We start from the raw sequence: 23,390 nt of genomic DNA on the forward strand, positions 1-23,390 counted from the left end.
GCTCCCCTCAACCTGCTGGAACTAGATGATTTTTAAGGTCCTTTCCAACCCAAACCATTCTATCAATCTATGGACCTTTCTGTGAGCTTCCCTCATCTGCAGTTGACCTCATCTCACCCCAACATGGTAAAGAAAAGGCAGGGTCAAAGCTGCTCAGTGAGGTTTTGCTGCATCAGGAGACTCTGCTCTGCAGACAGCAGGCAGACCTGGATGGAGTGAGAAGCTGCAGAATGAAAACTAAACCCAAGGTCCTTAGCATCTCCTGCAGTGGAGTATCCAGTTCTGCATAAATCATGCAGCCTGGTTGCTCATCCTCTGTCAGGAATCAGCTATGGAAAGAATTCAATCTCTTACCTCAAGTCAAATCCATTAGGTCTAATCAGCAGAAGTGATGTTCTGGCTGCAAACCTCTCTCCAAGAGGATGTGAGTTAAAGAAATAAAAATGTCTCTCTGTTTAAATTACAACCAGCACAGCAGAAAGCAGGAAGAGCTTTCTGCTTCTCCAGCCTCTTCTGGGAAAAGAACAGAGCCAAGCATGTCCCTGCTCCTTCTCCTGCCCCTTCTGGGAAAAGAGCACGGCCAGGCATCGTGCCACATGGTGGGATGTTGGTCTTGGGGTTGGCCAAGGACATGGGCACCACTCAGCAGTGGATCTGAGCATCACAGAAGTGTGTCAGTTGGAAAAGACATCTAAGAACATCAAGTCCAGCCATCTACCTAGCACCACCATGGCCATGAAAGTGTGTCCCCAAGTCACCATGGCCATAGGCTTCTTCAGCACCTCTAGGGATGGTGACTCCACCACCTCCCTGGGCAGCCTGTGCCTGTCCCTGACCACTCCTGCAGCAAAGATATTTTTCCTTATCTCCAGCCTAAACCTCCTGTGGTGCAACTTAGAATCATAGAATCAGCCAGCTTGGAAGAGACCTCCAAGATCATCCAGGCCAACCTAGCACCCAGCCCTATCCAGTCAACCAGACCATGGCACTAAGTGCCCCAGCCAGCCTTGGCTTCAACACCTCCAGCCACAGCCACTCCACCACCTCCCTGGGCAGCCCATTCCAATGCCAATCACTCTCTCTGCCAACAACTTCCTCCTCACATCCAGCCTAGACCTGCCCTGGCACAGCTTCAGACTCTGGCCCCTTGTTCTGTTGCTGCTTGCCTGGCAGCAGAGCCCAACCCCACCTGGCTCCAGCCTCCCTTCAGGGAGTTGTAGCTTGAAGGCTATTTCCTCTTCTTGTCCTATCTCTTGCTCCTAGGGAGAAGTGCCCAACCCCCAACTCAATCCAACCTCCTTTCAGTGAGTTGCAGAGAGCAATGAGGTCTCCTCTCAGTCTCCTCTTCTCCAGGCTAAATAACCCCAGCTCCCTCAGCCACTCCTCACCAGACCTTCCCTCCAAGCAACTGCACTTCCCTGCTCTGGACACACTCCAACACCTCAATGCCTTTCTTTTACTGAGGGGCCCAAATCTGAGCCCAGTATTCAAGATGTGGCCTCACCAGGGGAGAGTACAGGAGATTGTATCACTCTGGAGCACAATCCTGCCCAGATGTTTGCATGATGCCAATGATACCAGATGAGTGCCAGAGCAAGCCCAAGCATTGACTTTGGGCAAACCTCTGGGCAGTGGTTCTCTATTCCACCCATACTGAGATCTACTGGTGTGGAGACAGGGAATAGCCCTGAAGATCTCTCTGAGGGCTGTGCAGTCTGGAGACCTTCTTGTGGCCTTGCAGTATCTGAAGTGGGCTACAAGAAAGCTGGGGAGGGACTTTTTAGGGTGTGAGGGAGTGATAGGGACTGGGTGGGACTGGAACAAAGCTAGAAATGGGGAGATTCAGACTGGATGTTAGGAAGAAGTTCTTCAGCAGGAGGGTGGTGAGACACTGGAAGAGGTTTCCCAGGGAAGTGGTGGAAGCCTCATCCCTGGAGGTGTTTCAGGCCAGGCTGGATGTGGCTGTGAGCAACCTGCTCTAGTGTGAGGTGTCCTTGCCCATGGCAGGTGGATTGGAGCTGGATGATCTTGGAGGTCCCTTCCAGCCCTGACAGTTCCATGATTCTATCTCTAGTGCAATAATAACCAGGCTGTTTTAGGGTCTCCTTAAATGATGGTGAGTTTTCTCATCCTGGCATCCTCAAATGGAGCCAAGGTTTTTTTCCAGTCCAATATAAATTACTGGAGACCATCCTGCATTTGGCTGCATTCAAAGCAGCCTTGGCAGCAGATGCAGAGAGCTGATTCTGCTGCTTCACTCTGCTCTGACCTCATCTGCAGTGCTTCATCCAGCTCTGGAGACCTCACACAGCAAGGACATGGACCTGATGGAGCAGGTGGAGAGGAGGATGAGAAAATGATCAGGGGGTTGGAGCAGCTCTGCTGTGAGGACAGGATGAGGGTGTGCAGCCTGGAAAAGAGAAGGCACCAGGGAGACCTAATAGCAGCCTGCCAGGACCTGAAGGGGCTACAAGAACTGTTTGCAAAGGCCTGCAGGGACAGGACGAGGCAATGGCTTCAAAGTAGAGCAGAGCAGATTGAGCTTGGATGTGAGGAACAAGTTCTGCACCAGGAGGGTGCTGGAACCCTGCAACAGGTTGCTTGGGGAGGTATTTTGGGCTCCATGCCTGGAGCTATTGAAGGTGAGGCTGGAGAGGGCTGTGGGCAACCTGCTCTAGCTGAGGCTGTCCCTGCTGAGTGCAGAGGGGGCTGGACTGGCTGAGCTTTGGAGTTCCTTTTTCAACTCAGACCATTCTATGGACCCATGATTTCTGACAACTGCTAAACCTTCATATTCCTTCTGATAATTTTGCCCACTGGAGGGCAAATTGGTTTGGTGGAAAGTTCTAGCAAAACAAATGAATGAGAGGCTTTGGGGAGGGGAAACAAGGTTATCAATGACTAGAAAAGATGGATCTGGGGAGAGCTTCTAGCTCCTGAAGATTGATCTGGAGGGTGCTTCTAGCTCCTGCTTTGGGGCACTTGGGAGTCAATTTGTGGGCAGCTCCAACAAGGGACTCAACAAAGAGCTTTGACCAGCTCCTTCTGCAGAGCAAAGCAGGAGAGCTATGCAGTGTCCTGGCTTCTACATGCACTGCACTGCCCCTTGCATGCATCCCTCCAGGTCCTCTGTGCCAGACATTCTCAGTGCTTGTCCTGGCTTCTACATGCCCTGCACTGCCCCTTGCATGCATCCCTCCAGGTCCTTCATGTCAGACATTCTCAGTGCTTGTCCTGGCTTCTACATGCACTGCACTGCCCCTTGCATGCATCCCTTCAGATCCTCTGTGTCAGACATTCTCAGTGCTTGTCCTGGCTTCTACATGCACTGCACTGCCCCTTGCATGCATCCCTCCAGGTCCTTCATGTCAGACATTCTCAGTGCTTGTCCTGGCTTCTACATGCACTGCACTGCCCCTTGCATGCATCCCTCCAGGTCCTTCATGTCAGACATTCTCAGTGCTTGTCCTGGCTTCTACATGCACTGCACTGCCCCTTGCATGCATCCCTCCAGGTCCTCTGTGTCAGACATTCTCAGTGCTTGTCCTGGATTCTTCTACATGCCCTGCACTGCCCCTTGCATGCATCCCTCCAGGTCCTCTGTGTCAGACATTCTCAGTGCCTGTCCTGGCTTCTTCATGCACTGCACTGCCCCTTGCATGCATCCTTTCAGATCCTCTGTGTCAGACATTCTCAGTGCTTGTCCTGGCTTCTTCTACATGCACTGCACTGCCCCTTGCATGCATCCCTCCAGGTCCTTCATGTCAGACATTCTCAGTGCTTGTCCTGGCTTCTACATGCACTGCACTGCCCCTTGCATGCATCCCTCCAGGTCCTTCATGTCAGACATTCTCAGTGCTTGTCCTGGCTTCTACATGCACTGCACTGCCCCTTGCATGCATCCCTTCAGATCTTCTGTGTCAGACATTCTCAGTGCTTGTCCTGGCTTCTTCTACATGCCCTGCACTGCCCCTTGCATGCATCCCTTCAGGTCCTTCATGTCAGACATTCTCAGTGCTTGTCCTGGCTTCTTCTACATGCACTGCACTGCCCCTTGCATGCATCCCTTCAGATCTTCTGTGTCAGACATTCTCAGTGCTTGTCCTGGCTTCTTCTACATGCACTGCACTGCCCCTTGCATGCATCCCTTCAGATCTTCTGTCAAACTTCTCAGTCCTGACCCTGGTTGGGTGTCCATGTACAACCTGCTGGACTCATGAAGCCTTGTGAGCATCACAGCATCACAGGATGTTAGGGGTTGGAAGGGACCCAAGGAGATCATCCAGTCCAACCCCCCTGCCAGAGCAGGACAATCCTATCTAACACAGATCACACAGGAACACATCCAGACAGGCCTTGAAAGGCTCCAGAGAAGACCCCACAACCTCTCTGGGCAGCCTGTGGCAGTGCTCTGTGCCCCACTCCACTGATTTGCAGAGCTTGGTGACTTCAGAAGCCTGCAGCTTGGCGACTCAAGGTTTTATGGGTTCCTCCTGGCACTCATGAGATGGACATTGATCAGCAGAGTCGCAAGGGCCACTGGTAAACGGATTACAGAGGATGACCTATGGAGGGATTAAAGGAACTTAATGTACCCAGACTAAATGCAGGCCCCAGGAGATTGGATAAGTGACTATAAATAGCTGAGAAGGGAAAGGCCAAAGAGAATGTGGTTGGAGCTACATCATGGGCCACAAGTGTGTGGCCAAGCGTGTTAGGGAATAAGGAGAAATGATGAGAGACAGGAAAAATGGGGAGGAAAAGAGGAGACTTAAATGGATGGAGGTGAGAATTGAGCAATAAAAGTTAAACAGCTTCAACATTTTCCAGCAGGTGCTAACTTGGGACTTGTAGTGAGAGTTGTTGGCTGGTCTCAGAGGTCCCCGATGCATTTATAGTCATAGATCAGTGGTGGCCTCCCTCTGATGCTCCCAAGGAGAGCATCCACTCTAATTTATCCACATCTCAAACCCAAGTCAGCAAACAGAGCAAGAGAAGGCAAATATAAGTGGAGAGAGAACTAAAAGGGGCTTTGGGTGGGTAAAGCCTGTCATGGAGAGGTTCATCTAAGGGTCAGTGAAGCTTTCTCCATTGTTATTGTTGCTCTCAGACAGCAAATCATCATCCATGTGCAGGCAGGGAGAGGCTGAGTGAGTTACTGAAGGTTACACAGAAAGCTGCACCCTACCCTAGAGCAGGCTGCACACAGCCTCAGCCAGCCTGGCCTCAAACACCTCCAGCCATGGGGCCTCAACCACCTCCCTGGGCAACCCAGTCCAGCCTCTCACCACTCTCCTGCTCAACAACTTCCTCCTCACCTCCAGCCTCACTCTCCCCACCTCCAGCTTTGCTCCAGTCCCCCCACTCCTGACACTCCCTCACAGCCTCCAAAGTCCCTCCCCAGCTTTTTTTGTAGCCCCCTTCAGATCCTGGCAGGCCACAAGAAGGTCCCCTGGGAGCCTCCTCTGCTCCAGCCTGCACAGCCCCAACTCTTTCAGTCTGTGCTCACAGCAGAGCTGCTGCAGCCTCTCAGCATCCTCCTGGCCCTGCTCTGGACACTCTCCAGCATCTCCACAGCCCTCTTGTCCCAGGGGCTCCAGAGCTGGATGCAGGACTCCAGGTGGGCTCTCAGCAGAGCAGAGCAGAGGGGCAGAATCCCCTCCCTGGCCCTGCTGGCCACACTGCTGCTGCTGCAGCCCAGGCTCTGCTTGGCTCTCTGGGCTGCAAGTGAACACTGCTGGCTCCTGCTGAGCTTCTCCTCCAGCAGCACCCCCAAGTCCCTCTGCTCAGGGCTGCTCTCCAGCCAGGCACTGCCCAGTCTGGACTTGTGCTTGGCATTGCCCTGACCAGCTTGGTAGCCCAGACAGGATCTGGTGTGAAGATGGGTTGAGGAATTACTGCCCTGGCCATGCTAGGGCCACTGGAGCTAGAGCAAGAAATATATTGACCATGGTTGCTTCCTTCTCCATTCCCAAAGAATCAGAGGAGACTGAGGTGGGTACAGGGCCCCTGATTACTTTCCAGGGGAACAGAGGATGAACTTGGGGCTGGATGATATCTGTAGAGCCTGGATGGCTTCAGAGCACCTGGTATCCCTAGGATGTACTTTATCACAGAACCATAGAATGCTCTGGGTTGCAAAGGACCTCCAAAAGTCATCTAGTCCAACTCCCCTGCAGTGGCCAAGGACATTCTCCACTAGATCAGGCTGCCCAGAGCTGATTCAACCATCTTTGGCAACCAAGACCACTCCATTCATAAGGTTGATCTGAGTATCAGGACATGAGCTGCAGAGACCAGGGCTCAGTTTTGGGGCACATCACCTGCTGCTGAGCTAGTTTAGTCTTTCAGGGACACAGCTCTGCCACAAGCATCAGCTTCTGTTTCATCTCCACCCAACAAGGAGATGCCTCTCTCGTGGCTTCTCCTGACTGTCTGGAAATCTTTGATCCCTCACTCATTGAAGCAGAAGATTTCAAAGCCCTCCCTAAGTAGGTATTTCCCCTTCCCTGCTGATTTAAGGGAGCAGAAAGACAAAAAAGCAAACCACATTTGCACAGCAGAGCAGGACATGAATATTCATTACCCAGCTGAGCCTTGCTTTACTCCTTGGTCAGCTCTTCCAAGGAGCCAATTTGTTCCTGATAAATCCAGAAGATGGGACTTTGCTTCTCCTAATAAGCCACAAGCAAAGAGCTGAGACTCCTTGCAACACAAGCCCTCGGGGAACAAGCAGTGCAACTGCTCCAGGGCTTAGCTGGAGATTTCTGAGAGCAGAAAATGCTTCCTGTGTGTTCCCACGGCTCAAGTGTGACCCTTTGCATGGGCAAAATAACCTCTCTGACGTGACTGGGCTCCAGTAAGGACAAGGCTGCAAGACAGAAAACACCTTGAAATGCCATCTCCCCATCAGGGATGTCCCTGCAAAGGATTGACCTGTTGGAGTGCAGCACAGAGGGAGAGGGACCTGTGGGTCCTGGTGGACAGAAGGATGCCCACGAGCCAGAGATGTGCCTTTGTGGCCAAGAAGGCCAAGGGCATCCTGGGGTGGATTAGAAGTGGTTAGCAGGTTGAGAGAGATTCTCCTCCTCCTCTACTCTGCCCTGGGGAGGCCACATCTGGAATATTGTGTCCAGTTCTCTGCCACTCGCTTCAAGAAGGGCCTCAGGGAACTGCTTGAAAGAGTCCAGTGCAGAGCCACAAAGCTGCTGGAAGCAGTGAGAAACACCTCTTGTGAGCAGAGCCTGAGGGAGCTGGGGCTTGGAGCAGAGGAGCCTGAGGGCTGCCCTCATTCATGTTTATCAAGATGTGCAGTGTGAGTGACAGGAGGGCAGAGCCAGGCTCTGCTCAGGGCTGTGCAATGGCAGGACAAGGGGCAATGGGTACAAGCTGCAGCAGAGGAGGCTCCAAGTGACCACAAAGGGAAAGCTTTTCACTGTGAGGGGTGACAGAGCCCTAGAGCAGGCTGCCCTGAGAGGCTGTGGTGTCTCTTTCTCAGGAGACATTCAAACCCCACCTGGACACATTCCTGTGTGACCTGCCCTCGGTGATCCTACTCTGGCAGGGGGAGCTGGACTGGATGAGCTTTTGAGGTCCCTTCCAGCCCCTAACATTGTGTGATTCTGTGCCTTCCCCCTCCTTAGCCTCCCTGTGAACCTCTCTGACTGGCCTGAGGCTTGCACAGCCCAGTAAGGCTGCAAGCCCTGGACCTGCAGACCTCCCCCCCAGCATTTTGAAGCCGGGCTGATGGCTTCTCCCCAGGAAGCATCTCGTTTCCAGGCAACAGAGCTGCCAGGAGTTAATCACCTCCTTTGCTTTCTGCAGGCAGGGTCTCGACATCGGCAGCGGAAGACAAAGGATGGGGAGAGGCTCAAATGGAATCCTGAGCCAGCTTCAGCTCAATTAAAGCAACCCATATCTTTAGGAACATGCCTTTGGGATTTCACCAGAGCCCTCGGGGGTTCCACCAGAGCCTTTGGGGGTTCCATTAGAGCATCTGGGGGCTCCACCAGAGCCTTTGGGGGTTCCACCAGAGCCTTGTTCTCTCTAGAGACTCAAAACCGGAATCTAACAGCGCAAACTGGACATAGCCTCACATCTTCTTAGGACCTGATGAAAAGGAAGGCTTATTATCCAGCTGACAGCCCTGATGTGCTTTTGCCAAGAGGCTGTTCTTAGTTTTGCTGTGTAATTCCTGGCAGTGGTGAGCTTGGGGACTTGAAACGTCCCTTGGAGAAGCGAGCGAGGCGTTTGTAGGCGGCTGCTTGCTTAAGGCTGGCTCTCTGGGGCTTTCTTCTGTATCCTGGTTACAGGCAGACCCTTGGCAGACTCAGGCCTCTTACAAGATGGTTTCTTTGTTTACCTGAGAGGCTTTGGCAGCTCCCTGAGGTGTTTTTTTTCCCCCACCAATATCTGATTTTCATTTCTTTTCTCTCTCCCCAGTGAATGGCAGCTCCTTGCGTGTGACGAGGCAGAGGTTCAGACCATGCAGGTGCCTGGAGGTACAGATTAAAACCAAAGGTAGGAGCTCCTTTCTCATACACCCACATAAGTGTGTGTAAGGATGCTCAGGGACACCTTTCTGGCATATCTATCTGTCCATCCATCCATCCATCCATCCATGTCCTGAGAGAGGTCTGAGGTTGCTTGTCTGTAGAATCATGGAGCCATAGAATCATGGATTAGATTGGGTTGGAATGGATACTCAAAGGTCATCCAGTCCAACCCCTGCCCTACAGCCAACAGGGACATCTGCAACAGGGACATCTTCAACTTCTTCAGCCAAGCAGAGCCTGGGCTGCAGCAGCAGCAGTGTGGGCAGCAGGGCCAGGGAGAGGATTCTGCCCCTCTGCTCTGCTCTGCTGAGAGCCCACCTGGAGTCCTGCATCCAGCTCTGGAGCATGGCAGGGGGTTGGGACTGGCTGCTCCTTGTGCTCCTTTCCAACCCTGACCATGCTTCTTTGAATGCAGCCCAGGCTGCCATCAGCCTTCTGAGCTGCCAGTGCCCATTGCTGGCTCATGCCCAGCTTCTCACCCACCAGCACCCCCCAAGTCCTTCTCCTCAGGGCTGCCCTCAACCTCATCATCCCCACCCTATGTGGATAACGAGGATTGCCTTGACCCAGGTAGAGGACCTTGCACTTTGCCTTGTTGAACCTCATGAGGTTCTCCTGAGCCTGCTTCTGTGGGCTGCCTAGGGCAAACCCTCACTGCCTAAGCACGTGGTGAGTCACATTGGCATAAAGCTGGTCACACCTGCTGGCAGCATCCCTCTCCTCCTCATGCAGGAAGGTGGCTGTGGGCAGCCACTAGCAGCATTGCCCTTTGCACAATCTCTGTGCTGCCCAGCTGGGTAAATATTGACAGGAGACCTTGCACTTTGCATTTGCCACCTGCAGAGCTTCCTTCTCCTCTGGAGACCTGCACACCAAGGCCAAGATGAAGATCGAGTTCGCTCCCCGCTCCTTGCCCCTGCAGAGGAGGCTTCAGACCGCATCAGTGGCTCAATGGGTCTTCAGCTTCCTGTGCCTGGGTAAGAGGCAGCCCCTTTGTCTTCTGTGAGGGTTGTAGAGTGGGTTAGCTTGGAAGGCACCTTCTAAGGTCATCTACTTCTGCTTCCAGAGGAGGCTGATAGGTTGGACTGGGTGATCTTGGAGGTCTCCTCCAACCTGGTTGATTCTATGGTTCTATGATTCTCAGGGCAGACCTCGTTGCTGTCTACAACTGCCTGAAAGGAGGTTGTAGCCAGGTGGGGTTGGTCTCTTCTCCCAGGCACAGAACAAGAGGACACAGCCTCAAGCTGTGCCAGGACAGGCTCAGGCTGGATGTTAGGAAGAAGTTCTTCACAGCAAGAGTGATTGGCACTGGAATGGGCTGCCCAGGGAGGTGGTGGAGTGGCTGTCCCTGGAGGTGTTGCAGCCAAGCCTGGCTGGGGCACTTAGTGCCATGGTCTGGTTGATTGGCCAGGGCTGGGTGCTAGGTTGGACTGGGTGAGCTTGGAAGTCTCCTCCAACCTGGTTGATTCTATGGTTCTATGATTCTTAGGGCAGACCTTGTTGCTGTCTACAACTGCCTGAAAGGAGGTTGTAGCCAGGTGGGGTTGGTCTCTTCTCCCAGGCACAGAACAAGAGGACACAGCCTCAAGCTGTGCCAGGACAGGTTCAGGCTGGATGTTAGGAAGAAGTTCCTCCCAGCAGGAGTGAATGGCATTGGAATGGGCTGCCCAGGGAGCACCCTCTGCTTGTACCATCCTGACAGGAGTGTCACTCTGCTGCTGGGTTTGTTCCCCTTGGGGGGACTATATTGGTCAACAGCCAACTGAACATGAGCCAGCAGTGTGCCCAGGTGGCCAAGAAGGCCAATGGCATCTTGACCTGTATTAAGAATAGTGTAGCCAGCAGGACCAGGAAAGTCCTTCTGCTCCTGCACTCAGTGCTGGTTAGGCCACACTTTGAGTACTGTGTCCAGTTTTGGGCACTCAGTTTAAGAAAGATGTTGAGGTGCTTGAACATGTCCAGAGAAGGGCAGCAAGGCTGGGGAGGGGCCTGGAGCACAGCCCTGTGAGGAGAGGAGCTGGGGGTGTGCAGCCTGGAGAAGAGGAGGCTCAGGGCAGAGCTGATTGCTGCCTGCAGCTGCCTGCAGGGAGCCTGTAGCTAGGTGGGGTTGGGCTCTGCTGCCAGGCAAGCAGCAACAGAACAAGGGGACACAGTCCTAAGCTGTGCCAGGGCAGGTCTAGGCTGGATGTTAGGAGGAAGAAGTTCTTCACAGCAAGAGTGATTGGCATTGGAATGGGCTGCCCAGGGAGGTGCTGGAGTCACCATTCCTGCAGGTGCCTAAAAGGAGACTGGATGAGGCACTTAGTGCTATGGTTTAGTTGATTAGAAGATGTTGGGAAATAAGTTGGACTCAGTCTCAAAGGTCTTTTCCAACCTGGTTAATTCTGTGGTCCCTGCTGTCAGCAGGGACACCTTCAGCTAGATTAGATTGCTTAGAACCCTGTCCAGTCTGACCTGGAATGTCTGCAGAGATGAGACCTCTCTGGGCAGTCTGGACCAGGGTTGTCAGCACTCTCATAGTAAAAAAATCTAGTCTGAAGCCTCCTCTTGCAGTTTAAAACCATCACCCTTCATCCTGCCACAACAAGCACTCCTAAAAAGACCATCCCCATCTTACAGCCTCCTTTTAAGGTCCTGCTTTTTATGCACTGGTGCCTCCAAATCCTTCTCTGCAGGGCTCCTCTCCATCCCTTCATTCTCCAGCCTGTATTAACAGTGTGAATCATTCTGGTCCAGGTGCAGGACCTTGCATTTAGCCTTGCTGGATCTCAGGAGCTTCACCCAGACCCATTTCCCCAACTGGATCCAGGTGCAGGACCTTGCATTTAGACTTGTTGCATCTCAGGAGCTTCACCCAGACCCATTTCCCCAACTGGATCCAGGTGCAGGACCTTGCATTTAGACTTGTTGCATCTCAGGAGCTTCACCCAGACCCATTTCTCCAACTGGATCCAGGTGCAGGACCTTGCATTTAGCCTTGCTGGATCTCAGGAGCTTCATCTAGACCCATTTACCCAATTGGATCCAGGTGCAGGACCTTGCATTTAGCCTTGCTGGATCTCAGGAGCTTCACCTAGACCCATTTCCCCAACTGGATCCAGGTGCAGGACCTTGCATTTAGCCTTGCTGGATCTCAGGAGCTTCACCTAGACCCATTTACCCAATTGGATCCAGGTGCAGGACCTTGCATTTAGCCTTGCTGGATCTCAGGAGCTTCACCCAGACCCATTTCTCCAACTTGGCCATCTCCCAGCACCTTTTACCTCTTCTCTCCTCCAGCCTAAGGAAGACCTGGGATCAATGGTCTAGGGCCAGTGGAAATCAGCATTAAAAGGCATCCTCTGGGCACCTGTGGTGAATCCCAGGGCAAGTTAGGACAAGTGATTAGCAGCAGATGCTGCACTCACACATCTCTGTTTGCTTCATTGGATAAAGAGCAGTGTGGGAGGCTCTTACCCAGATCACAGAACAGCAGAGGTTGGAAAGGGACCAGCAGAGATGATTGAGTGCAACCCTCCAAGAGGATCACCCACAGTAGGTTGCCCAGGATTCATAGAAAGGTTTGAATTGGAAGTGGCACAGAACCATAGAATCAACCAGGTTGGAAGAGACCTCTAAGGTCATTGAGTCCAACCTAGCACCTGATCCCTCTAATTAACTAAACCATGGCACTGAGTGCCTCCTCCAGCCTCCTCTTAAACACCTCCAGGGATGGCAACTCCACCACCTCCCTGGGCAGCCCAATCCTTCTGCAGATGGAGGGGAAATCATAGAATCACAGAACAGTCAATGCTGGAAGGGACCTCCAAGATCATCCAGCTCCAACCCCCCTGCCATGGGCAGGGACACCTCACACTGGAGCAGGCTGCTCACAGCCACATCCAGCCTGGCCTTAAACTCCTCCAGGGATGAGGCTTCCACCACCTCTCTGGGCAGCCTGTGCCAAGGTCTCAGCACCCTCATGCTCAACAACTTCTTCCCAACATCCAGTCTGAACCTACCCACTCTCAATTCTGCTCCATTCCCCCCACTCCCATCACTCCCTGACACCCTAAAAAGTCCCTCCCCAGCTTTCTTGTAGCCCCCTGCAGATCCTGCAAGGCCACAGTAAGGTCACCTCAGAACCTTCTCCTTCCCAGAGCAGAAAAAAAGCAACTAAATAGAGAAGAGCTCAGCCTAAGTAAAGAGACCCAGCCAGCACCCAGAGGTGATGTTAGGGTGATCATTAGGTCTATTCCTACTTAGCTGGGGGGCCACCAAGGCCCCCCAGCCTTTAAGATCCCACTCCCATTCACCCAGTGTGCACCATGAGCACTCACCAGTGATGCCAGGAGCAGGATCCCTCTGCCCAGTTGGGCACAGCTTAGGGCTGCTGCCTTTCCTGGGGCCCATTAAAAAGGGGAGTGGGCAGGGAGGGCAAAGTGGTCACAGCTGGGCTGGGAGGAGCCTCCAATAGCACCCAGGTTCAAAAGGGGAGTGGGCAGGGAGGGCAAAGTGGTCACAGCTGGGCTGGGAGGAGACTCCAACAGAACTCAGGTGCTCTGGGTTTGGGGAGTAAAAAGGGAACATGCAGTGTGGGGTGGGAAAGGGGCAGAGGTGATTCCTGTAGTAGTTTTTGCTGGGTTGATGAAGTTTTTGCTGGGTTGCTGAAGTTTTTGCTGGGTTGATGAAGTTTTTGCTGTTGTTTTTCTTTAAAGCCTGGAGCTTTCCACCCCAAAGCTCCCAGTTTGACCACTGTGGAAGCTCAGTGCTAAAGGATATCATAGAATGGGCTGGGTTGGAAGTGAGCTCCAAAGCTCAGCCAGTCCAACCCCCTCTGCACTCAGCAGGGACAGCCTCAACTCGATCAGATTTCCCAGAGCCTTCTCCAGCCTCACCTTCAACATCCTCAGGGATGGGGCTTCAGCCACCTCCCCACAAGCAACCTGTTGCAGTGTTCCAGCACCCTCCTGGTGCAGAGCTTGTTCCTCACATCCACTCTCAATCTGCTCTGCTCTACTTTGAAGCCACTGCCCTCATCCTGTCCCTGCAGCCCTTTGCAGTCTCTCTGCAGCCTTCTTGTAGCTTCCCTCAGGTCCTGGCAGGCTGCACTTAGGTCTGCCTGGAGCCTTCTCTTCTCCAGGCTGCACATCCCCAGCTCCCTCAGCCTGTCCTCCTAGCAGAGCTGATCCCACCCCCTGATCATTTTCACGGTCCTCCTCTGGATCTGCTCCACCCTGATTTCCCTCCCATGAGCTGCCAAACACCCTGTGCCGCGTTCAGTTTTAGCCCTCAGGCAGAGAGATCAGCCCTTCCTTGGGCAGGATTTGGCACACCAGCTGCTCCATTCTCTCTCAGACAAGATTGTCCTGCTGCTGCCAGGGAAGCACTGCTGAAAACACAGCTTCAAGCTGCTGCCAGAGATGCCAGCAGCTGCTGGGCTGCAGGCAGCTGTTGCTATGGTTGTGCAAATGCATCCTGTGAGAAGCCAATCATGGGCTGAGAGCCTCATTCATTCACCACGGGGTGCTGGGTGAGTACAGCAGCTCAGCCCTGGCACTCTCCCAACAGACCAACATTGTCCATGCTGCTGCTTTCCTTGAGGATGCTCCCAGCAAGGGCACTGAGACAAAAGAAAGTGGCATTTTGTCACTGCTTAGGGCTGGGCTGGCCACTAGGCAAGTGACAGATGATGTTTGTTATCCCTTCTCCCATCCCAAAGGGAGGGGAAAGGAAATGAGGGGTTGGAAAAGAGAACTAAAGCAGCTTCCATGAAAGGAATAACAGTAAATATAAAGGGGAATTGAAGCAGCAATTGCATACAATTAACAGTAATTAATGATTCTTTGTAGCTAGATAAAGTATAGATGCAAATAGACACAAACCCCTATCAAACCCAACCCCTGATGGTCATTGATGCTGTGGTAAGCACTGGGGAAGTCCCAGACTGGACTCAGCAGCAGATGGGAAGCAGATTCAGGAGCTGGATTCAGGAACTGGATTCAAGAACACAAGGATCAGGGTCAAAAGCCAAACAGAGAGAGTCCTCCTTGGGCATCAGTCACTGAAGAAGCAGCTTGACCCTGGTGATCCCTTAGCTTTGTAGTGAATATGACACCCATGGAATGGAATCTCTTGTTGGTCACTTGTGAGTCACTCTGCTCACCCCCAAAGGTGCCACCCCTGACTTGCTACACCCCAGCTTGGCACACAGTATTTAGCAGTGCCCTTGGTTTGCACAGGAACTGAGCCAGAGCCTTTCTGCAGCCCAACCCTTGGCAGGGACTCTCCCCATCAGACCTCTCATTGCTGGGAGCAGCTTCTGGTTGTGCAAACCTGCCCTGAGCTCCAGAAAGTGCCCTCACTGAACAGAGCCTGTGCTGAGAAGCCAAATCCCTGAGCAGAATCAGCGCTGTTCTAGCTCACAGCAGGACGTTTGCCTCAGCTGCTGGGAGCAGAGTGCATGGTGCGTGATGAATGGGATGCAAGTCACGGAGTGGTGACCCCGTTGCACTTCCCTCTGCAGGATCCCAGTGCCCCCTCCTGATACAACAGAGCCAGGCCTCTGCAGGGCACCAAAACCAGTGCCTAAACCTACTGCACTGCTTCCTGCTGCCTCTCAATTCCACTGTCTCCATGAACCCAAGCCTGGGCTCCAGTCACACTATGCAGAAGCATCAATGCAAGGCTGACCCCTGGCAAAACAAACCTTCCCCTCTGCTCATCCTCCTCTACTGGGCTCTGCTGAGACCTCATCTTCAGTGCTGAGGCCAACCCTGGGCTCCCCAGCACAGACAGGGAGCTATTGGAGCAGGGCCAGAAGAGGTCATAACAATGATGGGGGAGGGCAGGAAGTCCTCTGCTGTGAGGCCAGGATGAGAGAATTGGGATTGTCCTTGTGGTCTGCCAGTCCTTAGAGAGTCCAATAAGAGGATGGGGACAGGTCTTTTAGTAGGCTCTGTTGTGACAGGAGAAGGGGTGGTGGTCTAACACTGAAAGAGGGAGGTTTCAACTATCTAGAAGACATTTTTTATACTGAGGGTGCTGAGACCTTGCCTCAGGTTGCCCAGAGGGCTGGAAGAGGTTGCCCAGAGGGATGGTAGATGCCCCAGCCCTGAAAACAGGCTAGGCTGGATGGGCTCTGTGCAGCCTGATCTAGTGGAAGATGTCCCTGCAAGCTGCAGGGGTGGGTCAGACCTCTAAAGGTGCTTTCCAACCCAGACCATCCTATGATTCTGTGAGACCCAGTGCAAGGGCAGGAGATCTGTGCACACCTTCTCTGTAGATCCAGCATACAGTGCCCAGCCTTTGAACCCTTTCAATCAGTAGAGGTGACTCAAAGGTGTCAACCTGAGTCACCATTGGGATAACAGAGCATAGTCCACAGCCTGGGCCAGCCTGACCAGGCTGCCAGGCTTCATTGTGCCCATGGCTACAGTGTCTGTGCAAGCTGACACTGTTAGGGGCTCCAGGGCTGGTATTGAGAACCTCAGAAGCACAGAATGAACCAGGTTGGAAAGGACCTCTAAGATCATCCAGGCCAACCTAGCACCTGACCCCTCTAATTAACTAAACCCTGGCACTGAGTGCCTCATCCAGCCTCCTTTTACACACCTCCAGGGATGGAGACTCCACCACCTCCCTGGGCAGCCCATTCCAATGCCAATCACTCTCTCTGACAACAACTTCCTAACAGCATCCAGCCTAGACCTGCCCTGGCACAGCTTCAGACTCTGGCCCCTTCTGCTCTTGCTGCTTGCCTGGCAGCAGAGCCCAACCCCACCTGGCTACAGCCTCCCTGCAGGCAGCTGCAGGCAGCAATCAGCTCTGCCCTGAGCCTCCTCTGCTGCAGGCTGCACACCCCCAGCTCCCTCAGCCTCTCCTCACAGGGCTCTGCTCCAGGCCCCTCCCCAGGCTTGCTGCCCTTCTCTCAACACCTTCCAGCACCTCAGCAGCTCTCTGCAATTCAGGAGCCCACAACTGGGCACAGCACTCAAGGGGTGGCCTGAGCACTGCTAAGCACAGCAGTAGACTTCCCTTGTCCTACTGGCTACACTATTCTTGATCCAGCCCAGGATGCCATTTGCCTTCTTGCCCACCTGGGCACTGCTGCCTCAGCTTCAGCTCCTCTCCCCCAGCACCCCCAGCTCCCTCTCTGCCTGCCTGCTCTCAGCCACTCTGGCCCCAGCCTCTACTGCTGCTTGGGGTTGCTGTGGCCAAAGTGCAGAACCTGCCCTTGACCTTGTTCAGTCTCATCCCCTTGTCCTCTGCCCACCCATGCAGCCTGGCCAGGTCCCTCTGCAGGGCTCTGCTACCCTCCAAACTGCTCCTAGCTTGGTGCCATCTGCACACTCACTGATGCAGGACTCAATCCCCTGCTCCAGATCATCAATAAAGCTCTTGAACAGGACTGTGCCCAGCACTGATCCCTGGGGAACACCACCAGTGACTGTCAGCTGAAGGGACCTTAGGCTTTGGTTTTAATTGGAAGAGCTGTCTCTTCCCTTTCCATGGCAACCTAGGCAGTGCAGCAGCTCATCTCAGCCCAATCATCTTGCCACTTTCAAACAACAGAAGTGATGTGATTGCAGAGCTCTGTGTGAGGCCCTTAGACCTCCTCTTCCAGTCCAAGGTGATGTCTGCCTTGAAAGGGCTCTGTGTAAGTACCTCTGTGGGCAGCAGGTTGAGAGAGATGATTCATCTCTGCATTGCTGGGGCACAACCTGCAGTGCTGGGTCCAGTTCTGCAATCCTCAGCATAGGAGAGACATGGACCTGTTGGAGCAGGGACAGAGGAGGTCTCAAGGGTGGGGGGTGGGGGACTGGAAGCCATCTGCTGTGATGCTGTGAGAGAGTTGGTGCTGTTCAGCCTGGGGAAGGCTCCAGGGACACCTTGTGGCTTTGCAGTGCTTGAAGGGACCTGAAGAAAGCTGTGGCAGAGTTTTTAGCATGGCCTGTTGTGACAGAGCAAGGGGTGATGGTTTGGACCTAGGAGAGGGAGATTCACACTAGAGAAAAGGCAGAATGTTGTACACTGAGGGTGGTGTGATCCTGGCTCAGGTTGTTCAGAGAGGTGGTAGAAACCTAGAAAGATTCCAGGTCAGGTTGGACTGGGCTCTGAGCAGCCTGATCTAGTTGCAGATGTCCCTGATGGCTTCAATGGAATTGGACAAGATGACCTTTAATGGTCTCTTCCAGACTGAATCATTCTGTCATGCTAAGGGCTTAAACCATTTCATAGCAGTTTATCATGTGCAGTTGTGCTGCCTGGCAGGAGAAGAGACCTGCAGATAGAGCATCAGGAGGATCATGTCTGTTTGCAACCACACCTCCAAAACTACCTGGTTCTCAGTGTGCATCCATGGATCAAGACACTGCAGCATGAGGCTGATGGAGCTATGGGACAGGAAGGTGGAAGCAGCCCTCAATATAGGAAAGATATGGACCTGATGGAGCAGATCCAGAGGAGGGCCATGAAAATGATCAGGGGGTTGGGGCAACTCTGCTAGGAGGATAGGTTGAGGGAGCTGGGGGTGTGCAGCCTGGAGAAGAGAAGGCTCCAGACAGACCTAAGAGCAGCCTGCCAGGACCTGAGGGAAGCTACAAGAAGGCTGCAGAGAGACTGTTTGCAAAGGGCTGCAGGGACAGGATGAGGGCAATGGCTTCAAAGTAGAGCAGAGCAGATTGAGCTTGGATGTGAGGAACAAGTTCTGCACCAGGAGGGTGCTGGAACACTGCAACAGGTTGCTTGGGGAGGTGTCTGAGGTCCCATCCCTGGAGGTGATGAAAGCGAGGCTGGAGAAGGCTTTGGGCAACCTGCTCTAGTTGAGGCTGTCCCTGCTGAGTGGGGAGGGGGCTGGACTGGCTGAGCTTTGGGATCCCTTCCAACCCAGCCCATTCTATGAGTCCATGACATTTTAGTGATGCTCTGGCTGAACACTAAAGGTAACTCTTCCCTTAAATTAAATTCCTCCCTTAAAATTCTCCCCTTTCCCATAAAGAGTTCTGTGAAGGCAGCAGGTCAGAGCCTTGTTCTGACCACATCTTCACCACCATTTGTGTGCTGATTGGGCCTGCAGCCTCCATCCTCACCAGAAATCTTGCTTCTGTGGAAGGCTTGACCAAGCTGGGGATTGAAACTAGACGTTCTTTGAGGTCTTTAAGGTCTCTTCCAACCCAAGTCACTCTACAATTCTAAGTTGGAAGAGCTTACATGGCTCTAGCAGAGCCCTGGCAGCTGATGGGGCTCAAAGATGTGTTTGTAGTACACCAAGGACTTGCAGGGTTCCCCTAGCCCCCTCCCCATCATGACAGGTTGTCATCTCTTCCAGCAGCACACCCAACATCTGACAGCTCTTTGCAGGCTGCACAGTGGGTTGTACATCAGCTGAAGTTTGGCCCCAGGATGGAGATATCTGCTGAGGTTCCTTGGCCCATTGCCTAATGCCACCTATGCAATACCCTTTAAAGTGTTTGTCTGGCAGGCAGCCCAGACAGTGACAGTTGTTTGTGGGAAAGCAGATGCTGAGGGAAATCTGGCTCTCATCTGAGCAGCTCTGATGTGGTCCCCAGTCCAGAAACCTTCATTGCTCCTGATTTCTTCAAGAAGAGAAGGCAATGATCATGGGGAACAGCCTCCCAACGAGCAGATATTAATGTCTGCCACCTATCTCTCCTGCTTTGTCCTGCAGAGAAGAAGCAGAAGAAGCAAGGAGGTGGATTTAGGTTGTCCTTGCTGATCTGCCTCTGGGAGGTGACCCAAGAAGGAAGGAGAGTGTGTGGATTTAGGAAGGGAGGCTGTAGCCAGGTGGGGTTGGGCTCTGCTGCCAGGCAAGCAGCAAGAGCAGAAGGGGCCAGAGTCTGAAGCTGTGGCAGGTCAGGTCTAGGCTGGATGTGAGGAGGAAGTTGTTGGCAGAGAGAGTGATTGGCACTGGAATGGGCTGCCCAGGGAGGTGGTGGAGTGGCTGTGGCTGGAGGTGTTGCAGCCAAGCCTGGCTGGGGCACTTAGTGCCATGGTCTGGTTGGTTGGGCAGGGCTGGGTGCTAGGCTGGGCTGGCTGAGCCTGGAGCTCTCTTCCAACCTGCTTGATTCTAGGATCAGTGGTGCAGAGTCTAGCTGGGGGCCTGGAGCTAGTGGTGTTCCTCAGGGGTCAGGACTTAGTGCAATGTCTTTATCAACAACCTGAGTGAAGGGACAGAGGGGACCCTCAGGCAGTTTACTGATGATACCAAAGTGAGAGGAGTGGCTGACAGCCTGCCAGGCTGTGCTGCCATCAGTGAGACCTTCACAGGCTGGGCAGTTCAGGGAGAGAAAGAGACCAGCAGAAAGCCACAGGGATGAGTGGGGGACTTGAGCATCTCCTCTGCAGAGAGAGCCTGAGAGCCCTGGGGCTGCTTAGGCTGCAAGAGAGAAGGCTGAGAGGAGCTCTGCTCAATGTCTCTCCCTAGCTGAGGGGTGGGTGTCAAGTGGAGGGGGCCAGGCTCTTTTGGGTGGTGAGTAGCAACAAGCCAAGGAGCAAACTGGAGCAGAGAAGGTTTCAGCTCCAGGAGAAGAAACTTCTTAGGCATGCAGGTGGCAGAGCTCTTGAGCAGGCTGCCCAGAGAGGTTGTGGAGTCTCCTTCTCTGGAGGCTTTCCAAGCTCATCTGAATGCACTTCTGTGTGGACTACCCTAGGGGATGCTGCCTTGGCAGGAGGGGTTGGACTGGCTGATCTCTGGAGGTCCCTTCCAACCTCTAAGGTTCTGTGATTCTGTGAAGCTCATGAAGTTCAACAAGGGCAATTAGAGAGTTCAACAAGGGCACCTGGGAGGGAACAAGCAGGACAAGGGAGGGGTTGGTCCTACTTGAAAGGAGCTCTGCAGAGAAGGACCTGAGAGTCTTGGTGGGTAACAAGTTCAGCATGAACTAAGAATGTGCCCTTGTGGCCAGGAAGGCCATTGGTGCCCTAGGGTGCACTAAGAGGAGTGTGGCCAGCAGGTCAAGGGAGGTTCTTCTCCCATTCTATTCTGACCTAGTGAGGCCAGGCCTGGAGTTCTGCATCCAGTTCTGGGTTCCCCAGTTCTAGAGAGACAGAGAACTACTGGAGAGAGTCCAGTGGAGGCTGGGAAGATCTAAGGGGCCTGGAGCATCTCACAGAATCACAGAACCATCCAGGCTGGCAAAGCCCCTCAGGATCACCAAGTCCAACCTAGAACCCTACTCAACAAGATTCACCTTAAACCATAGCCCCAAGAACCACATCCAAAGGACCCTTAAACACATCCAGGTGACTCCACCACCTCCCTGGGCAGCTCATTCCACACTGCCTGACCACTTTCTCCATGAAAAACCTTTTTCCTAATGTCCAGCCTTAGCTTGAGGAGGAAAGTCTGGGACCTGAGGGGATGGGACTAGCTGGTTTCCAGAATTCCCTTCCCACCACTCTGTGCTTCTCTGAGGGCTGGGATGGGTTTGGATACAGGCAGCAGGATTTAGCTGTGCCTTGACTGGAACTTTCCTGCTACCTTTGTCCCATGCACAGTGCTTTAAGACTAAAGGTCCATTCTGGGAATGGAAGGGTTCATTTTGGGACAGGATAGGGCTCCTTTCCAACAGCAACCAGGACACCACGAGGCTTTCCAAGCACACAACAAAGTAATCTTGAGATGGATTGGAAGTCTCTGTGTGCAGATTCTGTACTGCAAGTGAATGGAGGCAGTAATTAATTATTGCATGTCACAATAATTATATCATAACTATAATGGCAAGATAAAGCCTCCCTTTGATGATAAGTGCATGGATTTGGACCAGGACAACTCCTCATCTTGCAGAATGTCCTTTGAGCTTTGCATGGTGAGATAAGAAGAGGGTTAAGCATTGCACTGTGTTGCAGCAGCCCCTGATAACCTGGCTCCTGGATGCAGCAAAACTGCAACCTCTGCATTGTTCCTCACTGTGGATGTGTCATGTGGACCCTGGAGCTTCATGGCATAGATACAGAGACTGGCTTGGGTTGGAAGGGACCTTGAGGATCAGCTAGTTCCAACCCCCATGCCATGGGCTGGGACATCTCCCTCCAGCCCAGGTTGCTCAAGGCCTCATCCAGCCTGGCCTCAAACATCTGCAGGGAGGAGGAATCCACAACCTCCCTGGGCAACCTGTGCCAGGGTCTCCACACTATCACTGGCAAGAATTTCTTCCTCATCCCCAGTTTAAATCTTCAGTCTATTCCTCTTGGCCTAATTACATTCCATGCTGTATTCTGTTCTCCCCAGGAGTTAAAAAGACCAGGTAGGAGCAGAGGTTTGTTCTGACCTGAGGGATGCATTGCAGGTTGGGCTTTTAGAGGCACAGATGAAAAGGACACAGCTCTTCTCAGGCAATTTTTAGGATCACAGGATGTTAGGGGTTGGAAAGGACCTCCATAGGTCATCCAATCCAACCCCCCTGCCAGAGCAGGACCAGAGAATCTAGCTCAGGTCACATAGGAACACATCCAGGCAGGGCTGGGAAGCCTCCAGAGAAGGAGACTCCACAACCTCTCTGGGCAGCCTGTGCCAGTGCTCTGGGAAGTTCTTCCTCATGTTGAGGATGGCAGTTTGGTGGCCATCAGCACTTCCCAGAGAATGTTGGATTTGGGTGGGATTTGCTGCACCAGGTGATGCTTCTTTGCACACAGAATTTCCTTTAGCTTGTTCCTGTGCCAAAACAGGAGGCTTGAGAGAGGTGGGAAGTAGAAGGCAAAGCCAATCACTAACTGGAAGCAGCTCAGAAAAAATCTTTAACAACTTGGGAAAGTCCCAAATCATTAATGTCTCAGGCAGTGGAATTGAGCATTCTTATAAGATTTGAGGTGACACTGAGTTGAAAGGACTCCAGAGGCCAAGCATGGAGCTGAAAGTGAACCTAAGAAGTTTGGAAAAGATCCAAAATCAATAAGGAAAAAAATCAATAAAGGGTAAAACCTTCTAAATGGGATAATCAGAAGCCAAAAATCAAGGATCTTGGGCTGTATTAGGAGGAGTGTGTCCAGCAGATCAAGGGAGGTTCTCCTCCCCCTCTACTCTGCCCTACTGAGACCTCACCTTGAATATTGCATTCAATTTTGGGCTCCCCAGTTGAAGAGGGACAGGGATCTGCTGGAGAGGGTCCAGCAGAGGGCTAGGAGGATGATGAGGGGACTGCAGCACTGCCTGATGAGGAGAGGCTGAAGGACCTGGGCCTGTTTAGTCTGGAGAAGGGAAGACTCAGAGGGGATTGAATAAATGTCTATAACTATCTGAGGGCTGGGGGCCAGGATGGAGGGGACAGGCTCTGCTCACTGCTGCCTGGGATAGGACAAGGAACAGTGGATGAAAGCTGCAGCACAGGAGGCTCCAGCTCAGCACAAAGGGGAACTTCTTGACTGTAAGGCTTACAGAGCACTGGCATAGGCTGCCCAGAGAGGTTGTGGAGTCTCCTCTGGAGGCTTTCCAGCCCTGTCTGGATGCATTCCTGTGTGCCCTGAGCTAGATTGTATGGTCCTGCTCTGGTGGGGGGGTTGGACTCAGTGATCTCCTTGGGTCCCTTCCAACCCCTAACATCCTGTGCTCCTGTGAAATGATAAATGGATAGCTCAAGACCAAGCTCTTGAGGGCTTTACAGGCAGGAGATGGTTCCTCACTTTGCTGTCATTTCAGGGAGGTGGTGGAGTCACTGTCCCTGGAGGTGCTCAAGAAATGTGTGGACACAGCAGCTCAGGGCATGGTTTAGTGGCCATGCTGGCCTCAGGTTGATAGTTGGATTCAATGATCTTGGAGTGGTTTTCCAACCAAAACAATTCTATGCTTCCACAATTACTGTTGCAGAGACCAGACTGACTCTAGAGAAGAGCCAGACA

At 52.9% G+C, this 23,390-nt stretch overlaps 1 protein-coding gene and 1 long non-coding RNA gene across 2 annotated transcripts in view; one reads left to right on the top strand and one right to left on the bottom strand.

Annotated features, from left to right (window-relative positions):
• Nucleotides 1-7,611: 7,611 nt before the first annotated feature.
• On the bottom strand, nt 7,612-12,939 carry LOC135175859 (uncharacterized). The gene is made up of 2 exons (XR_010302479.1): nt 12,875-12,939; nt 7,612-8,495 (listed from the first exon to the last, which is right to left on the bottom strand). It is a non-coding gene; the product is annotated as an uncharacterized LOC135175859 (long non-coding RNA).
• The window catches only part of MOGAT2 (monoacylglycerol O-acyltransferase 2), a 36,844-nt gene continuing 21,655 nt past the window's right edge, over nt 8,202-23,390 (top strand). The window contains exons 1-2 of the mRNA XM_064144214.1: nt 8,202-8,520; nt 9,399-9,532. Coding sequence (XP_064000284.1) covers nt 9,439-9,532 — 94 coding nt within the window. The 5' untranslated portion in view covers nt 8,202-8,520; nt 9,399-9,438. The remainder of the gene's footprint in view (nt 8,521-9,398; nt 9,533-23,390) is intronic.

The sequence above is a fragment of the Pogoniulus pusillus genome, chromosome 6 (assembly GCF_015220805.1).
Source record: "Pogoniulus pusillus isolate bPogPus1 chromosome 6, bPogPus1.pri, whole genome shotgun sequence".
Classification (NCBI taxonomy): domain Eukaryota; kingdom Metazoa; phylum Chordata; class Aves; order Piciformes; family Lybiidae; genus Pogoniulus; species Pogoniulus pusillus.